The following is a 20,553-nucleotide window of genomic DNA, read 5'->3' as shown; positions in this document are numbered from 1 at the left end:
GTGTGCAGTTTGTTTTACTCCTCTGCTGATGTCACTCTAGGCTTTTATGGCTGGTCAAATATTTGCCTGGAATGATGAAGACACATGCGCACACACAGAGTACACATTACACCTGTTTGTCACCCTAATTTGCCCAGAGATCTACTGTGCACTTCCACTGCCTTTTTTGCCATGGCTGTAATGTTTGCTGTATAAGCAATTTGTTGTATGTGTGCCTAATACTGAGATGCCAGTGATGGGATGATCCTGCATATTTAGCTCAAATTTGTTTTTACTAGGCTGAGCACTAACGAGCACTTTTCTCAAGAAGAGGAGAAAAGAAAAGGGAAGATAAAAACATTCTAGTCTCAGTGGTATCAGTACTATACTGTATATGTATACGGTGTCTCTACTAATGAAAACTCAACAAATCTCTGTGTCTGCGTATAACAACCAACAAAGAAGAAATTAAGCTTCGTACCTTTCCATGTTTGCTTTTGTATACACACACAATGTAACAGGCAGACTAGAAAATACACTTAACATGAAGTAGTAGGAGTAGAATATTTAGATGATTAAATGCACACAAAGCACCTGTGCTCAAGCAAACCTAAATGGAATTAGATGCATGTGATGGTCTTATATGACAGACTGTGTAACCACTAAAAGAGGAGATAAGAAATATATACTCAACTACAATAGAACAGAATAGAATAGGGAGGAGAAGGGCTCATTCGCCAGCAGTCCGTTCAGACTAAAGCATTTCATGTAAGTTTGTTTTTGATTCACTCAAAAAAGGTTTAGTCTACACTAGAGGTGATTTTTCTATTGACTTTTCACTTGCTTATGCGTCCTGGTATTCTAAAAAGCAACAGCTACCACTTCTGTTCTGTTTTGTGTCAAACAGCAACCCAACAGATCTCATTATAAAATGTAAAATAAAGAGCAAAGGCATGCAGAGGCTGCCAGTCTTCTCAGTGATGGTTCTCTTGCCATTGTCCTTGACCAAGGGGGAGCGCTGTGGCTGCCCACTGCTCTTAAATACTTAAGTGGAGAAGGATCAAATGCAAATTTCCCTGTGGGGGCTTACAAAATTTAAACTTGAAATGAAATGCAAAACTTTTCACTAACCTCTGCACAGCAATCTGAATGCCACACATGAAGTCAGTGATCACCCACACATAATTTGACTTCATGCCGAATCATGCACTAGTTAACCATATCTATTTCTATGATGTCATCTGTACTGTATGCAACTAAAATGCTAAACGTGGCTCTGTTGACTCCTGAGGTATTGCTTTTTTAGCTGTGCCTGAGTATAAAATGGCTGTCTGATTGGACAGAAAACCTGAGCCCCTGAGCTTAAGTCAACTGTATTTGCCATAATAGCAAACTATGATGAGGATGTTTCTACCTGAAATGCGGACATTAAGACTGACATCGCTCCCTGTGGTAAGGTTGCCCTGAGAACTTTGAGTTTCAGTGATGGACAGAGACATTACTCTCTCTTTCACTCTGTGTGCTCTGTGGGAGCAGTAATGTGGGTCGATGTGAGGCAGAGGTGGACACTTTTAGCTCAGTAAAAATATCCTGCTCTATCTCTTTCTCTCCCTCACTGCCTCTGTCTCTCTCACCCTACCACTGGCACATCTGGAGCTTCACACAAATGATCAAAAAATCACCTCAGTATAACTAGCCTCTTTCAGACAGTTATGTAATGTATGTTAATAATACTTGCCTTGGCGTCTGGATTAGGGAAACTTTATTTTAGTTTCATAAGGCTCATTTGACCTGATTTAACGTGACTTGTTTACTCTAGTGCTGAATACCGATGCGCATCACACAAAATTCACAGGCATATCCACAGATCCTATATGTGTCCTCCCACACAAATGCGCGCGCGCGCACACACACACACACACACACACACACACACACATATATACAAACATAACCTCAAAATCACTGTGGCCTGGTATGCAGGTTTGGAGTAAACAAGTAAGATGGGACAATTTCCAGAGATCTGTTCAGAATCATGGGATTTGTGTCTGGGACACTGTTCTCACAAAAAAACAAAAAATACTGATATGCTGTTTTCAGTTTGAACTGGCAGGCACACATATGTCCAAAGGCAGACAGACCAAAAGTACGTTTATCTTACTTCTTTGTGAAGAAAGAACAGTGTATGTGAAGAAAGATTAAGCAAAAAAAAAAGAGGGAGAGATCAGGAGTTTTGTGTGGAAATCTCCCTATCTTTATCACCAAAATGGGACTATTAAAAAGCAAGGGAGGAGGAGAGAGGAAAGAGGAAATGGTGTTGTAATGAATGTGGTGCCACAGCTGCCATCATTTAGAGGCTTTATCTTTCACTTTTATTAGGTGGAGGAGAAGAGCGAGGGAGAAGAGAAAGGCTTAGAGAGAGAGAGGGGAAAGGAACAAAATTGTTTGGCTTATTATTCATCCATCCATCGTCAACCGCTTATCCTGCGTACAGGGTTGCAGAGCGCTGGAGCCAATCCAGCTGACATTGGGCGAAAGGCGGGGTACACCCTGGACAGGTCGCCAGTCTATTGCAGGGCCACACATAGCCAAACAACCATGCACACACGCACACAGGAAGCCGGAGCACCCGGACAGAACATGCAAACTCCACACAGAAAGGCCGGGACGACCGGTGTTCGAACCCACAATCTTCATACTGTGAGGTGACAGTGCTAACCACTGTACCACCGCGCCGCCCCTTATTATTTATTTTCAAGTCAAAACAATTATACAACACCAATGCAGTTAACAGAATGTTACACTTTAGCTATTTTGTTTCTGCCATGCCACAGAAGTCCCACAGATGGAGACAAAAAAATTGACTGAGCGACAAAACTTCTGTTTCAATGCAAGTATTTCTATGTGTATTATACTGTGTCAAGTTTAATATGGTTAAAAAAAAATACAAGCTAACATGATCACCACAGTATTAAATGTACTTGTTCAGCTTTGTTGTATGGTGATTCAGTAGTGGCTTTATGTTAATATAATTATTATTATTATTATTATTAATTAATTATATTATATCAATATCAATATTAATCAATACTAATCACTACAAGGCATATTTATTCAATTAAACCATGTTGAGTCTCATTTTAAATTTGTGACATTTCAAACTGCATAAAAATGATACAAAAGAGGGGAAAAAAGAAAAAATTTAAATTAGAAAGATTTTCTGGTAAAGCAGAGAAACCACTCACAGGAGCCCTGCAGCAGTAGAAATTGGTAGAAAATGGCTCCAAAATATGGAACCAATGGAGCAGAAACCAAACAGCACTCTGAAGTAGTAACTTTGGAGTTGGAAAGCACCCATGTCGCTAACGGAAACGGTAACTGGGGTATTCCTTGTTTCCTCTGGGAGCTGAAAAGGGGAACAGCATTTATTATTTCCAAATAATGACTCCCCAGGCTACAGCTTGGTTGGAACTTGTTGTACTGCAGAAAACGTGTTTCCCATCTGTATAGAGGGGCCTGCTAATGTGTATAAGACCAGATAAGATACAGTAGTGAATCATATTAATCTCTGTTTGTTTATACACAACACACACTGTCACACTCACCCTTCCTATCGGTGAATGTCATATACTAATAAATGCATCAAATTCTACTGTAGCTATTCACATACCCACATACTCCACCAGACACACAAACCTACACACACATCCTTATCCGAATGCACCATGAGTGGCTGCTTTCCACTTACTATTTAGCGGTGTGCAGACACACACACACACACCACAAGAAAACACAGTCCAACATTGTTTAGATAAGTGAACGTACAGACAGATGCTGATCGTTCCTTTCCATCTATAAATAGACACTCCTAGCAACAGAGTAGCACCCAAAGGAAGCATGCTAACTTGATCCTGTACAGCAGAAATGATTGGGAGAGGAAGAGTGAAGCTGCAGGACATGTGGAGACTCAAGATCTAAATCTTTATGAGGTAGTAAACTCTTATTATGTTATCAATTTAATGAAAGTCAACAAATTGGATCCAAAGGGAAACACAGAAGCCACTTAAATGTAAACAAAAAAGAACACCAGAAATACAGGTAACAAACAAACATTGTCTAGTGGCATAAATGTTTATCCACTTAAACAACAAAAAGTGCCTTTTAAAAATGTATTCACTGAACTGAAAAGCACAAAACAGGGGTTGGAAGTTATATCAGTTATTACGAAATCAAAAGAGTACAGCACAGCGATTACTCTGCCTAGTTTTAGCAACTAAAACTACTTGGTAATTGGTAGTAAACCATTCCCTGAATGGCTGAAGGAAACCAAGGTGGACTGTTGTGGTCCATTAACCTCGGAAAGGTGATTCATTGACTTAAAGGTGCTTGTTTCACATGCCTACTGCAGAGCCAGCAGCTAATTCATCTAACACTAAACATCCTGTCACCTACCGCTGACACACGAACACCTCATCGCACACATGTGAGCGACCGTGAACAGTCATGACCTCAGGTAAACACACCTTCATGAATGACGCGCCAACATGGCTTATGCTATACAAACGTATGCACACAATACAGAAATCAAACAGACCTGCTAAACCTGAATGTGCACACACCCAGTTTGACACCAGCATTATCTCAAACCGCAATGACGGTGCATCCTATTAAGCCTCATTACTGCTTATGGGATTTGATGTCAAAAGTGTGTGTTTGTGTGTGCCTTTCCATCAGTCAGTATCTAATCAGGTGTATTGATTGGCTAAATGCTTGGTTATGACAATGACATTGATTGTTTGCACCTGTCCTAATGTGTCTCACCTGTGTTCAATCATCCCGCCCTCTCTGTGATTTATAGGCTGAAACCGCCTACTACGCTAGCAGTGCTACTGATTTGGTTTAAATGTAGTATGCAAACAAAAATAAAATCTGCAGTATGCAAAAACTACTGGAATGTCGTACTGATTTGGAAAAAATCTCCAGCATGCATCGGAACAGTGTCCCACAATGGCAAGTGCTAGAACGGTCACAAAAACTGGACTAAATCAGTTCATACCGAAACACAGTGTTCAGTATGTAGGGCTTGGTGATATGGACCAAAAATCATATCCAGTTATTTTTAGGCTGAATTCCGATACACAAATTTATCGGTATTTTCTACAAGTGGGCTAATGTTCAGTTGTACGTCTGAGCCAAATTTGAAATGTAGGATCACACATCCCATCTTTTAAATCCAAAATATCCAAAAACTCTATTTTAAAACAAAGAACAGGGTCAGCACAGTTTTCAAACATCTCCGTTTTAGATTTACATTTACATTTATTCATAGATGTTCAGATTCGCCGTTTTAGTGTGGAGACCAGGCGTAAATGTAGCAGAAGTGCTGTGTTTTAGAACCAAAACGTAGTAGTGTGGATGTAGCTAGAGAGTGGGAGTAGGGTTGCGCGGTGAGGGAGAGAGAGGATCAAAGCTGGCAGGACTTCACAGAAAAATTAATTAACGCAACTTCAAACTATATCAGTATAAACGGTATTGTCTATATATCTATATATATATCTCTTTTGAAAATATATCGGTATACTATATATACCGCCCAGCCCTAGCAGTATGTAGTATACTGCATACTTGTAATGGAAGATTTCATGTGAGCTTGTTAAGTAACATGGGCTAACGTTAACTTACACAGGTAACACAAAGTTAGCAAACTGCACAGCAGATTTACCTGGAAATGACAAGGATGAACCTGATCCTGAACCATGAGCGTTGAGTAAAATGAAGACTACTTTATTTTTCAGCTGCTGGTTGAATCCATAGACTGAAACAAGGCTACTGCACTTCTCCTTGTTGTCCCCTACATACAGTACTGCAGTGGATATTACAAATTATGGTAGGCAATGTCACTACCGCCACCTGCTGGTGTAGCTAATAAACTGCTCTCACACTTACAGATCTCTGTTTACGGATCCCTGTGGTACAGATTGGAAATTCCACAAATGCATAAAAAGGAAGTCACAAATGTAATGAAACCTGCAAATTGACAGGTAATGATCCGCAAATGTGCATAAACTGTTTTGTGTATAAAAATAGATCCACAAATGTGTAAATAAAACTTTGCATGTGAAATTAAAATATGTGTGTACAGAGTAAATTGTACATATTTGCAAATTGCACGGTATTTTTGTGGATATGATTTTAAACAACACAAATGTAAAAATACATGTTTTGGGTAGTGAGGTATTTGTGTATATATCTTTTTTTTTGTTTTTTTTTACAGATCTTTGCAGTATAAATTGGACAAAATTCCACAAATGCCTAAAAAGGAAGTCACAAATGTAACATGACCCACAAATTGACAGAAAGTAATCTGCAAATGTGTCCTCCTGTCTTTGTCATTTGTCTCACTCACTTCCTGTGTTCATGTCAAGTGTCTCCACTAGTTTCACATGTTTTCCTACCAGACTCATGGGACTTATTGTGGATTTGGGATTTTTGGTTTTCATTTGGACATCTATGCTTGGATTATCATGTCATTTTCTTTTTGTGGATTACTGCCATTTGGACTGTCACTCAAAATGAGTGACAGTCCAAATGTAAGTTTTCACTCTCTCTTCTTTAATAAATACTAAGAACTGAATCCGCTCAGCTTAGTTGTCTGCATTTTGGGTCCAATTCCTTGCTTCTCTGTGTCTGCATTTTCACAGACTATAACAGATGACAGAGTAGAAAATAAAAATATAACAGAGATAGAACAGTCCAAGGGAGTGAACAGAAGTTTTTCTAGTAAGAGAAAAAAAAATGTTGTTCCTGAACTTAACTAGCCAAAGTGCAGCATGAATTTCCTCCCTGAGAGAAGAGATTTTCTCACACTTTGGTTCCTACCCTTCTTTCCTCTGGAACCAAGGATAGATGAGGAACATCACTACGGTTACCATATCCATGACAACCTTTCCCGCTGCTATTATTGGCCATGTCGTCAAGGAGATAGAGCTGCACATTATGGGATGTCGACAGAAATAGAAATCTTGTACTGGAAGCAATACAACAGATCTCTGGTATTACATAAGAAAGATCTAGCGAGGGGGTGCCATACTGATTTTCAAACTCAGGCTCAATCACACACAGGGTCAGGGGTAAATATCAAGAGCATCATCAGGATGCTAAGCCACAGTTATAATGCAGATGTCTTGAGCTTATACATGTGGAAGCCTGTAGTTTATTTGCAAATTATACAAACTGAATGGGAAGAAATAAAAAACGTGTGAGATGTGCGAGCAAAAAAAACCACAAGAAGCACAATATGTCACCTCAAATGACTAACAGAAAGCTAGTGACAACAATATTCACCAAGGGAGGGGGGATGCCACAAAAATGTGAAATTAGGCCATGGGTTTGGCGTGAGCTGAATTAAAGAGCTTTGTTGAAGGGGACATTTAAAACCCTCCTGTGGCTCAGACGTTTGCAGCATTGGAATTCAAAGGTGACACTGTAAGAAATAAACTGGTGTACTAAAGTAGTGCAAGGACAATGTTTGGTTTCCTACTGGTAAGACAATAAGTTCACAGGGTCATTACTGTCCTTAAGCAAAACAGTCACTGAAGGCGGTTCTGGATAAACCAATCATCTGAATGACTGGGATGTCAATATAATGAGAACCACAATAGCCAATCAGGAAAATTAACCAATGGGAAGTAATATGAATTCTGGCAGTCTTGGGTTTAATCACAGCTTCTAAATAAATAACTTAATATTAACAATGAAATGGGACACATTATCAAGCTGCAAAAGTATTTCAAGTTGAAACGGAATTTTGGGATGGGACATAATCCAGTTAGGTACTGCTCCAGCTGAGGTATGGGGCATATTGCAACTATCATAAAATACATTGTCTTGGCCTATCACTAATTTCATATTTTTGCGCAACAATGTTGTCGTGGCGATATTAAATATTTTTTTGCAATTTGTGATTCATTCTGTAGAAGTACACCACTGTCTGACCTAAACCAGCTAAGACTCCGACTGATGCCTCAGTCTCGTTTATTAGTCTGACTGTCGTGCAACATTTCCCCTTCTTTACCCACAAAAGAAAATTTTCTTTTAACTTGTATACTTGTTAATACCACACACATACACAAATAAACACACAAAGATACATGTTTCAAACATATATTTAAGCCTCTGGTCCATCTGCATGCTGCTTCCTGTCTGTCAGAAGGTTATAAAACTAATTGACCACAGCTGTGGTGGTGGTGAGCAGGGTATGTGTGTGTGTGTGTGCATATATGTGTTGTATCTTTTCATTAACTGGAGGAGTCACCAGTAGGGTCCCAAATGACACCGTAAGAATAGAAAACCTGAAAATAGGTTCATTTAGAAGGCCAAACTATTTGTGTGTGTGTGTGTGTGTGTGTGTGTGTGTGTGTGTGTGTGTGTGTGTGTGTGTGTGTGTGTGTGTGTGTGTGTGGTGGGTCTGCATGCCAATGCTTCATGCTGTATAGGGTTTCACACAGAGTAAAAAGAGAAGCATTAAAATTCTCCTGATTGTGTTGACAGACACTGAGAGACAGTAAGACTTGTTGCTATTATATAGTCTAGACTGTCTGGTGAAAAAAAATTGTAAAATACACACTAAGCATTATTTTTCATAAATTCAATGACTTAGCTTACTTGTTACATGAGAAAAACAATTATTTACACGCTTAATTTATATATGTGTGACAACCTCAGTAAGCTGTCATACCTGCTTTCATTTACTTTCATCTACTTATCTTGGCAGTAAAAGGCCAGATAATCCAGTGGAATCTTTTCGAAGATAGGAAACTAATGAAGACCTTAATGAAGCTGAAGGATGTCTTCAATCAGTAACTTGACTGTAAAGCCTTACAGTGGCTCTTTTAAAGGAATAATAATTATAATTGCTGTATGTATGCCTCCTACAGAATTCAGAGAGAGATATGGAGAGGCAGAGAGAGTGGGTGAAGGACACAGATCAAGAAGATGAAAACAGCTGTCCTCCCTCAGTCCTATTTACTCTTTCACTGACTCATATACCTGTTCTCACACTGTATTATTAAAGGAGAAATCAGAGGGTAAATGCACAGTAAAACAAATGAAAACAAATGTAATTTCTCTACTCAGGGATGTACAGTAAGCCCAAACTAACTTTATGAATACAAAAGGTCAAAAAAGACAAACAATGTGCCAGATAGTCATTTTGCTTGATCATGTGACCACTGGATCCTTTGAATGTTTTCTTATTCAGCACATATGACACTAAAACTATCCAAAATTCTAATAAAATTCTCTAAATCAGCAATTAGACCATGAATGGACATGTTGACATGTGAACTGGCACACATACACACACAACAAGCGGTCTGAAAACCATAGCACAGCATGAGCTTTCAAGAATTAGTAAATGTGGCAAAATAATTCTTAGAAAGAAAGAAAATTAGGAAGAAAGACAGATGTTACATGTCCTCAGAGTGATTAGAGTCCTCCTTACACTAATGCAGTGGTATACATCTGCTAGCTGACACACACATATAAATTGTACAAATATAGTATATGTAATAATACTGATTTATAACACCTTGATTGACTGTCTGTCCAGGCCCAATGTCAGCTGGAATTGGCTCCAGCGCCCCCACGAACCCTCAAGGATACGCAGGTATATTAGGATATATCAGGATATTGATTTATATAAAGAGTAACACACTGCTTTACACACACACTCACACCCTGGTGAGCGGCCAGGTTAAGGTAATTGGATAAAAGGTTTGGCAAGAAGCAGTCAGATAAACTGAGTTTTGAAGCAACAGATGTCTTAGTTTTGTAAGCTTTTTTTGTTTACATTTATCATTCTGCATTTAGTTCATTGGACTAGAAGACATTTTGGCAACCACAAAATCAGTCCTCAGTTCAAACAACTTGAGTCAGTCTACCAAAATAGCTAACAATTCCTCAATCATAACAACTATTTTCTCCTTAGCCAAAAGAATTCGGTTGCCCACAAGACAATGACGTTTTGCCTTTGATCAAATCAGCTCACATGGTTTCATTTGATACAACTCCTCAGTCAAAATAACTGAAACCCTCTATTTCCATCAGCTTAAAAGAGGAAAATCATAATCAACAACTCAGTTGCATCCAAACAATCAATAATAAGAGCAAATTACGTTCAAAAAAGGTATTAGCCAAAGAAAGGCATTTATTACTCCCCACTTCTGCTCCCATTTTTATTTCCTCCACCTTTCACTCTTTTCACTCATTTTCATGAACCAGTGTCATTCAGCATCCCCCACCCCTGCCTCTAATGGCAAATCACACACACAGTGGAATCAGCTGAAAGTGTGCAAATGACATACTGCTCAGAAAAACCTGCTGATGAAATGTTTCACTTATCAACCGCACACCTTATAACATGTGAGTCACGATAATCCAACAACAAAGCAACAAAAAACAAGAAAACCTGTCTTCCATGAAAGGAAAGAGAACAGACAATGAGCCAAGCAGTTATCTAAACCAGCATATTTAACTGTAAAGCAGTTTAAATATTGTAGATTACTCACCAGGTTGGAGTTGGTGGCGTTCGAGTCATCCTCTGGGAAGGGGATGTAGACGGCTAAGGCCACACAGTTGGCAAAAATGGTCATCAGGATGATGATCTCAAATGGTCTGAGAGGAGGGTTAAGTAATATACAAACCAGAACAGAGTACACAAAACAAGTGTAGAGATATTTACACAGTAGAGATCATGCCAGGTCAACTGGGTTCCTTTTAACTGACATTTCAGTGTAATTATATGTCATATATCTATTATTTCAGGCCTGTTCTGCCTGTTCTCAGGTCCCTTTTTGGATTAGGTCACTTTTTTTAAATATGAATCTATACACGTCAGGTTCAGGTAGGTTTTCACTGATCCACAAAAATCTGTAGTACACAGTACAAAATAATAAAGCCTCTGACTTTGGACATTCCCACAGAAAAAGTCTTCATATCAGGCATGTTATTTCAACAAGAGGTATTTTTAAACAAGTTAATACATCCTTACAAAAAAAAGACGTATATATACACACATAGCAGAGTACAAGCAATGTACACAATGAGAGAGATCAAAGCTGTTGAGTTTGCCTTTGTGTTAACATTAAGACATATTGGGTCACTTAGGAACCTCTTTGCGTGTGCATGGCGGGTTAGGGAGACAGTGCATGCCCTAATATGGGCGCGGTGAGGAGCAGGCCTGTCGCGTGGAAGACAGGATGTGGACAGAAAAAGTGTGAGAGCGAGATGGAATGAGAGAGAGAGAAGAGGGACACAGAGGGTTTTTATATGGAACGGTCCTTGAGAGGGGAGTGACCTCATTATTTTCGGCCTCAGAGAGCGGGAGAGATACAAAGTGAGAGAATGGAGGGTAGAAGAAGAGTGAGAGAGGGAGGGAGAGAATGTGAAGGAGAGATAAAGGAGGTCTGGTTTTCATCAACACAATTACTAACTGCCACTGCTGTCACCTCCTTTTGCTCTCCCCTCTGCTCTCTTCTTTCATTTGCTCCTTCCTTCCTTTCTTCCTTCCCTCTTGGCTGCATGTCAAATTAGTCGAGACTCCAGACCTTGTAGTATAACATAAACAGCAATGCACTCATGAGTTGCGCTGTCAGAACCTCAAATCCAGAAGACAAACCATGAGCCGTGAATGCAGGCTTTTCAAGCTTGAAAAGAACATTTAATCATTTGCTGCACCAAATCTTACTTTGATGCACTTTGCATCCAAAACAAAAGGCAGTTTTAGAGAGTGGGAAGCCAATGAGGGATCATGCCCTTGTTGCTACACTATAACAACTGGCAGTGGCTGGCTGGAGTACATGTGCAGCGGACGTTGGACCTAGGTGTACAGAAACTTCTGAAACACCATAGTCTACATCCTACCAAGACCAGAAAAGGGAGTTAGAAGCAGTACTAAACAAAAAGAAAAGCCAAATGCCATATGTTCATAATGTAAATGAAAAAATAAAACATTATATGATGTTCTCAGTTATGGATTGATTATATTTACTCACACTGGAGTGAAAGGAATAGGAACTAATGGCTGCCTGCGAGGAAAGATCAATACATCCAACACTTAGCTGGGGATAATTGTCTGCACTGTGTGTACATCACCAACATTGACAAAGCTATTTTCATATAATAACTTTGTTGCTGTTAACTTTGATCAGTTTGATCCTGGTTGCCTGCTTGAAATTCAGGAAGATTTTTATGGCAGCTAAAAGACAACAACATGAACTTCTCACCAGTCTGAACTTCAAATGTTCAATCATCATTGCATAGATAGATAGCTATCTAAAACCACATCTGCAGTGTATTTGTGGATGATATGCCACAAAGGGCCTTGATACATGGAAAACCCTCTACCAGGTGAGCCACCGGGGTACCCCGTGCTAGAACTGTTTTGACAAAGAAATAAGTTTCAGTTGAAATAAGATGAAGTGAACTTAGCAACTTTAACAATCTTGTACCACCTATAATCACACTAGCAATCTTGCTGTGTGTGGCCCCTCTAGAAACAGACCTGCTATCCATTTCGAGCCTTAACTGCTGTTTTAGGAACAGCCCTGCAGACAGAGAAAGAGCAAGGAAAGAATCATGTTGTATATACTTTATGTTTGGATTAAGGATTGACCCTTGAACATCAGCGGCCACAAGATCATTCAGCTCATTCAGCATGGGAATAAAATGCGTCGAAATTAATCACTCACCCTGTACCGGGGGCTCATTAAAATACACTCCAGACATGTGGGGACCCACAGAAAAACAGGCCTGTGATTCATTCTGGGTTCCTGACCTATAATTTAAAAAAAACCCCTTGAGGTCTGCTTCCATCAACATGATAATAAATCTACCGTCTGCTGTGCCGTTGAGAGCAAAACACACTTTGGGGGAAATTCTGGGGGTCTGAGTGAAGAATCAAAACAAGTATCAAGTTCATTAATAATGTACATGAATCAGTATAACAATAGCAAATCATAATCTTTAACAGCATAGGAACAAATAAATAGTAGTGGTAAGGATTTTGCCAAAAGCGAATTGTTTACTCTGATAGCTAAGAAAATCAGCAATAAAAATTAAAATCAGCATCCAGTTAGCTCAGCAGATTTGATGTGGTATTCACCAGAGTGCTACTGTCTGAGGCATTTTAGAATTTAACATACAGTCAGCATTTCAACAAGCTAACTGTATATGCTTACGACAAAGTGTCGCACTGGGATTGCATCCAGATACACACCGGTGTGCTGTTATTTTCTGAAATACTCTGCATTCAGCAGTTGCCTCACATAAACACCACATGCAACTCACAATAACACAGATAATCGCTTATCTTGACAAACCCAAATAAGAAACCAGGGATATACTGATATTATCTGAGAGAGCGAGCTTAACACTCTTCTGTGTTACGCTGAGATTATTTATCTCTTTTCCTGATTGAGTTGAAAATGCATGCAAATAACGTAACCCCTCATGTGACCTGATGCAATATATAAGCTGTTATCCAGGAGTGTGTGTTTGTGTGCGTGTCTGTATGTGTAAATGCACTCAATGACTCAACTTTTTATAACTACCACTTAGTGTGATTTCATGTAGAGATCATAGTAGTTAGATGTACACCTGCCCCCGCTCGCTCCTTGTCTTTCACACTGCCCTTGCAGTGTGCAGGTAATGCCTAAATGCTATAATTACACTGCATGTGAGAGTGCTGGGTCTGTGTGTGTATGTGTGTGTGTGTGTGTGTATGTGTTTATGTGTTTATGTGTGTGTTCTCTAATCTCAGTGTGTGTTTGTGTGCATGTGTGTGTGTGAGCTTAGACAGGCCCCGTCGACCTGTTGAGAGCAGTAGCTGTTGTCATGGTAACAGAGGAGGATGAGAGGAAGATTTTGGATCTGCTATCTCTAGAGACAGAGGTACTCACAGAATACAGGACACACACACATACACACACACACACAGGTGCACACGCATACACAGCAAAGCCTATATAGAATGAAAACAACACATAAATGCATAACTACACACAAACACAGAACAAATGCATACAGTACAGAGCACATTCAGCCACATGCTGCATTTAAACAGGCCCACACTGCAGTTTTGAAGGACATCCCAAAGATTTTTTAGATAGACAAACACACAGAAAGATTGACAGTTTGATGGGGATTTTTAAATCTAGTCAAGGGCAAAATTTACTGTAATTCTGCTACTGTTTTTTTTGTTTGTGTGTGTGTGTGGCTCAGACTACATTCTTCCTCTCTTTCTGGTTTCTCATTCTCCCTAAGAGGTCTCTTTAATGTCCCTCATATTTCCTTCATCTCCTGCCCTCACCGTTTTCTCTCTGTCACTCTGTCTCTCTCTTCCTTCTGTCCCTCCCTTCAGAGCTGTTTAAATGAATAATGCTGAGAATTGTGGGTAATGATCTGAACGCTCATCAGTCATTGGGTGAGATTGTTCCAGTGACCCTGAAGGTTTATGCAAGCTTTTTTTCCCATTAACTGACTTATTTTTTTTATTATTATTTTTCTACAAGATAAGCACAGCTGGACATTATAAAGTATTGCATAAAGTGATCAGTAGAATGTTTTGGCTGCTTCTACTGCTTTAATGCATAGAGAGGGAGATTACACACATTTTAAAAGGTGCAATGTGTAAGATATGGCCAGAATTTGTGTTTAAGACAATCAACATTATCAACAGAATACGAATAAGTAACAATTCATAGGTTATGTCAAAGACAGATATTGTGTTGCCGAGATATCTACTGAAGTTAGCGTGTTAAGCAGCTAGCCCTTGCCCATTCTGTCTCATACTACCACTTTGTACCTCCGTACTTTCAGCCTAAATCTCACCTAAACTGGTATGGTTAGTCTTTCAACTGTTCCAACAATCAGCAACACTGGTTTGATTGAAAGAAACCCTTATTTCTCCGAGTTAGAAAATATTGGCTCTACACGCTGGGCCTCTCTGATGCCCAACCTCTCTCCCACTCCTCTCCCACTCAACCTGCTGTGTCTTTGTCGACACAAGAGTCAGAGTCCTGGTCGGAGCCGCTGTAATTCACCTTGGTACTGTATTCCCTGTCCGGCTATGTTCAATGGGATGCCGAGCCCGGTTCCGTTCACCGGCTCCGGTTCTGGTGGGGCTGCTAAGTCAGCTCCACGGATAACTGAGCTATTTAGGTAACAGTTAGCAGCAGTTCTGACCGGATATGTGGTATGCTGCCCCCTATTGAATTTGAAAGGTAGAGTAGTCTCAGCTCTTACACATTGTACCTTTAACTAAACATGCCTGTTTGGACTTAAGAGTCTGGCTTTTCACATTAAACTGAGCAAAACCATCACAACAAATGCAGGGGCAAACAGAAACAAATTGTACATTAGTAGTTCTTTGATCAATTTACAGTTTATTTAGAATGTCCCAAAGAATTATGCCATCATTAATCACTAGATATTTAAAAAGGTATTCCTACTGCTGTGATATGTTGGAGTGAAAATCCAATAGAAAAAGTATTTTAATCTATCATGCTAATAGGTAATTCCATAAAAGCCCAAACAGAAGTCACTTCTTGGCTTGAAATTTGTTTTGATTAAAACATATTTTGCCAATTTTGGTTGCAAACCAGTCCTGGAGCTTACGATATGTGGCATGTGTGGCGTACAATTATAACAAACAGTGTTTTTCGGCAAGTACTTTTGCTCATTATAGCCTACAATGTTATCATCTCTAATTTGATAATTCCCTAATGCAACCCTCTTCAAAACACATACATAAAAAGCACATACTAGTTCTAACTCATCTTCTTTCCTCACCGATTCGCTCTGCCGTTCACTTCTCTCCTCTCCCCCCTCATGATCCCCCGTTCTTCTCTCCTCTCTTCCCCTCACATATTATTTGCCCTCCCCTTGCTATGTCATTTTTCTTGTTTACCTTTCCCATCCTCCCCTCGATCCCTCCCTCCCCCCTCAACTACTCAGCTCCATCATCTCTCCTGTCGACAACCATGCCCTGCCCACATCCCTTCCCTTCTAATTTCCCCAACCCCTCCCCTTCTTCTCTTTCTCTCCCTCTCAGGACGATGTGTGACTGTGCTATTGCTGAGTTCATGCTCATATGGACCCTCTCCTATTATAGATCACTTTGACTGTGACACTGACCATTTCTGTCTCTCTTCCTTTCTCCCTCTACCCTGAGGGAAAACCAAGTCATTATGTTCTGCAGCTTAAAAAAAAAACTCCAGAGGAGAGGAAGGGTATAAAAAGGAAGGACGGTTGGAGGAAGAGCAGGAATAAAGGGATTTGGATGGACAGAGGGAGTGAGAGAGGGATAATAAATGGTAAGAGAGATGTGGAGGAAGCAAAGGAGGAATAGAGGCATGGATGGACCTAGGGGAGAGAGGATGAATGCAGTTTGAAAGAGCTGAGGGAGAGACATAATGCTGGGGAGAGGTGTGAAGGAGGGATGAAAATGACACAATTTGTTTTATCCTCCTTTGAGAAAAGAATGTAAGATGAAAGAGAGGAGGGAAGGACAGACAGAGGGAGAGGAGAAAGGATTAAGACGAGTGACTGGAGAGAAGAGAATCACACTAAGACATATTGGACAGAAGAAGATTGATTAAGAAAAGAAGAAGGGATAAAAAGAAAGGGTGATATTACACAAAAGGGGAAGTATGAAGTATTCTTAACCTGTTTATGTCCTGCAACCCTTCTGCCCTCCTCCTTTCTGTGATTTTTTTCTACCTGCATCTATCCATTCACTATGCTTTCCACATTGGCAGGATGCAACGCACTTGCAACACCTGCCTTATTCCTCCTAGATTGTCTTTCCATTCTCAGTTGCATTAAAGTAGGTTTATTTTAAAAGAACAGACTTTCTCATCTGCCTCATTTGAACGTCCCCATCTTGTATGTTCTTAATGTGGGCAACCTTCCTGGACAGGTTTCCTTCAGGCTATCCAACAAAAGTTAATGATTAAGAAAGTGAAACACTCGTTGCTTCCACATTGCAAACAGTATAAAAACAAACCTACACTCATATTAGTTAAAGGATACTTCCACTCTACAATGCTGATGCAGGCCCTGCGGATGGGGTTCTTGAGTGTGAGACAGAGTAGGGCTCGTGGGGGCCTTGTGGCTGTCGTCGTTGTCTGTTTCTTGGGCTTAGAGCTATAGTGTTGTCTCTTCCTTTGCGTGGAGCTGGCCGTGGAAATGGGCCCGCCCCCTCCTGACCCCAGCCCCGCCCCTCCGCTCGTCGCGGCGCTGCCCATCATCTTCGCCTGCCGCGCAGCGTCATGGCCGCCTGCCAGCTCAGTGCCGCCCCCGGTGTGGGGATGTGCTCCGGGGCCAGGCCCACCACGCCAACCCCGTGGTTGACCCCGCCCCCTCCTCCACCGTGGTCGCCATGGCTACCTCCGCCACTGTGCTCGTTCGTCAGGCCAGGGGAGGAGGGCGAGGGAGGGAGGGAGGGGGAGAGTAGTCGGAGCCTGGAGTGGAGAGAAGTAGGAGGAGAAAGAAAGTTAGCACAACACAAATTGACTGTCAGTTAGCTCTTAAATCACTTCCCCCAATTAGTAAAATTATCATTAATGCAGTGATTAATGCATCACACATGGTTCCTTGAAGTTGATACAGTGTTTAAAATTTGGAGGCTTCAAGGGTGTTTGAATTGTTGACATATCAGTTAGTGAGCACTGTATATTTTTCAAACAGTGAAGTGTCTCCCTGTAGAATAGACCGATGACTAATATACTCCCATCTGTCAAGCAAGTACAACAGAGCTAACTGTGTGCTGTTTAGTTCTACAGCATATTGTGTAGGTTATGCAGTCCAATCACTTTGTGTCAACACACACACACACACACACACACACACACACCACCACCACTCATGAGACCAGCAACTATTGGCTGGAGTAATGATCATTATCTGTATTATATATGTCTCACAACTCTTTATCATTGTTACATTTTTTAACTTACAGCTTTAAAGTGAAACAAAAACATTGTTGGTACTGTTGGTGTCACACTTCCACTACCATATAGTGGCAGATTTTCCAAGTTTCTTTTTAAATTTTTAAAGCATTAGGAGTGGGAAAACATGTTTACTTTTCTTTTTTTTACATGAAACAAAAAAACTAAAAATGTTACTTGAGAAAAAAGAAATTTGTAGAAGAGTTCTCTGCTGTGTGGTATAAAAACAGGGGTCCCAGAGTGAAAGACTACACATTTACTCAGCAGTGGAAAATGCAGAGTGTGTTCACATCTCAGAATAAAATTGCAAGACTGCAGGAAACACATGTATGTGGTGGAATAAAAGAAAAAAAGATGGCTTAAGATAAATGAGAGACAGAATTACAGCAACCTCAGTGAGATTACATAGTTGCATAATCCAGTCAAATTGGAGGAACAAGACTAAGTGAGTAAAAGTACTGTAAGAGATAGCAGATTATCCATACTTTATGTTTAGCCAGATTAAAGACGGTTATAATATCCTCTCAACCACCCCTCTGACATCTGAAAAAGGATTGCACAAATACTCTCAACCTGTTGTAGATTACACACTCTGTTAAATAATATACCTTTTCAGGTTTATGCTTTATCCTTTATGAAAAATACAGTATATTTATGAAAGTAAGAAGTCCTGGGTACTGATGCTATCAAACCATTTCAACAAAACTGAGTAATAAGCAAAATCTTGAATTTACTTCAAAAGTTTATTAACACTTTTGCTTCAAAAAGAGAGAGATTATTTGAGGACAGAATCACTTGTGTTCATTTTCGTTTAATGTATACAGCTACAAGTTGCATACAGTAATATACATTGTTAACTGGATGTGTATATGTGGTAGCATAGGTAGCCGGAAACCTTAATCTTGTCTTTAACAGTAATTTGCTGATTTTAGTCACATTTGACCGAGCGTAATTCCCAATGTCAAATTCACAAATCCAATAAATGCAAAGCCACTTTTGGGAGTAAAGGAATATAAAACTTTAAGAGCCCCTGTAAAGTTAATCCAACCTGTGCTGTTACAACAGAGATAAGGAGACAGAAAGAGAGAGAAAGAGGAAAATGCGAGAAGAGATGTGCAGGGGTTAGACGGAGGAGGCGGAGAGAGATAGAATTATCCTGTATGCTTAGGACGATTACAGGGTGGTTTCAATATCCGCTGAAATCCTATTCCCTTCACTTCAGAGCTTTAAGTTTCTACATATGAACTCACAGCGGATGATTGCCTGTGCGAACATTAAATCACATCATGAGGAGCTGTGACTACATCACACTCACATACATACATCCCAGAAGCATCTACCTTCACATTTTGCGTGTTTACAGTCACATGAGCATGTTTTGGAATTGGAGGACCTGAGAAAAAAAAGCTTTTTATTTTATCCATCACATGTGTCTTATGGCTTATATTATTGGTGATTTTTTTATTGTGGATTAATGCTAGTTTTATTTTTGTATTATTTTTAATTGTTTGATTTTATTCCCCTCATTGCAGACCTGAAAAGTTTTAATCTTGGTTCAACCATTTCAAGCACTTTGTAACTTTGCTTTGAAAAGCGCTGTATAAATAATGATTATCATTATTTGTCTTTTACAATGTGGCATAAGACTGAAGTAGTTGAATAGCTTATTGCAGTAGGAAAAGCACAGGTGTTACAAATAACATTAACGTTGCCATTAAAATGTGACAGTGAGCCAGCGTGCACAGTAGAAGGAGCGTAAAACCAAAGCAGCTATTGAATTGAGCTATCACTAATTACATGTAACAGGTTGAAGTTCATTAACATTACCATCCATCCATCCATCGTCCACCGCTTATCCTGCATACAGGGTCGCGGGGCGCTGGAGCCAATCCCAGCATACATCGGGCGAAAGGCGGGGCACGTTAACATTACATTAAAACCTTACCTTTTATGAAGCAGAATGGCGCATCTTACTGTTGTATTCGATTATTTTTACTGACGCATTCATGTGCAGCATTTTCAATTTGTCAATTTGTGTGTTTTGGATGAATTGGATTGCATTGGATTGTTCTATAAAGTAACCAGTAATTTAGCTGTCATAATGTTAGTGGGTTCCAGTATTTTTATCTGAAATGTTACGAAGTAATAGTATAATGAAAATACTGTAAGTAAAGTACATCAACCTCAAAACTGCACTTAAGAACAGCACATTAGTAGCTATACATAACTATTTATACTTAAGTACATTCCACATCTGACATGTTTAGAAATAAGTCAGAAAACAAGCTGGCCAATCTAGCATTGTTTTTAGCCATCAGCAGCTAGCTTAGCCCCGGGAACAACAGGCAGCACTCCAAATATGAAGCAAAAAGATTATACAACAAAACAACAACGTGCTCGTCAGTTAGCTTAACTGTAAGTTAACGTTACATAATGTGGAAACAGGACAAACTTGAGGTTACCAGAGCGTCCCTTCCTCTTTTGGTGGGGGTTAGCAAACACGACCCTGCCTCCAGTCTGTGCACCAAGCTAACCATCATGGACCAGTCCTCTAACAGTTAAACAT

General features: G+C 39.9%; 1 protein-coding gene across 7 annotated transcripts in view; it reads right to left on the bottom strand.

Moving 5' to 3' along the window:
* cacna1c (calcium channel, voltage-dependent, L type, alpha 1C subunit) overlaps positions 1–17,293 on the bottom strand; it is a 144,413-nt gene extending 127,120 nt beyond the window's left edge. For all 7 annotated transcript variants that reach the window (XM_038738835.1, XM_038738828.1, XM_038738829.1 and 4 more), the window contains exons 1-2: positions 17,071–17,293; positions 10,548–10,653 (exon numbers count right to left, since the gene is read on the bottom strand). In XM_038738835.1, coding sequence (XP_038594763.1) covers positions 10,548–10,653; positions 17,071–17,288 — 324 coding nt within the window. In that variant the 5' untranslated portion in view covers positions 17,289–17,293. The remainder of the gene's footprint in view (positions 1–10,547; positions 10,654–17,070) is intronic.
* Positions 17,294–20,553: the final 3,260 nt, after the last annotated feature.

The sequence above is a fragment of the Micropterus salmoides genome, unplaced genomic scaffold (assembly GCF_014851395.1).
Source record: "Micropterus salmoides isolate LMB-PRFRI ecotype aquatic unplaced genomic scaffold, ASM1485139v1 Ms_hic_scaffold_23, whole genome shotgun sequence".
Classification (NCBI taxonomy): Eukaryota; Metazoa; Chordata; class Actinopteri; order Centrarchiformes; family Centrarchidae; genus Micropterus; species Micropterus salmoides.
Note: the sequence above shows the minus strand (reverse complement) of the source record. Positions and strands in the feature narration are given on the sequence as shown.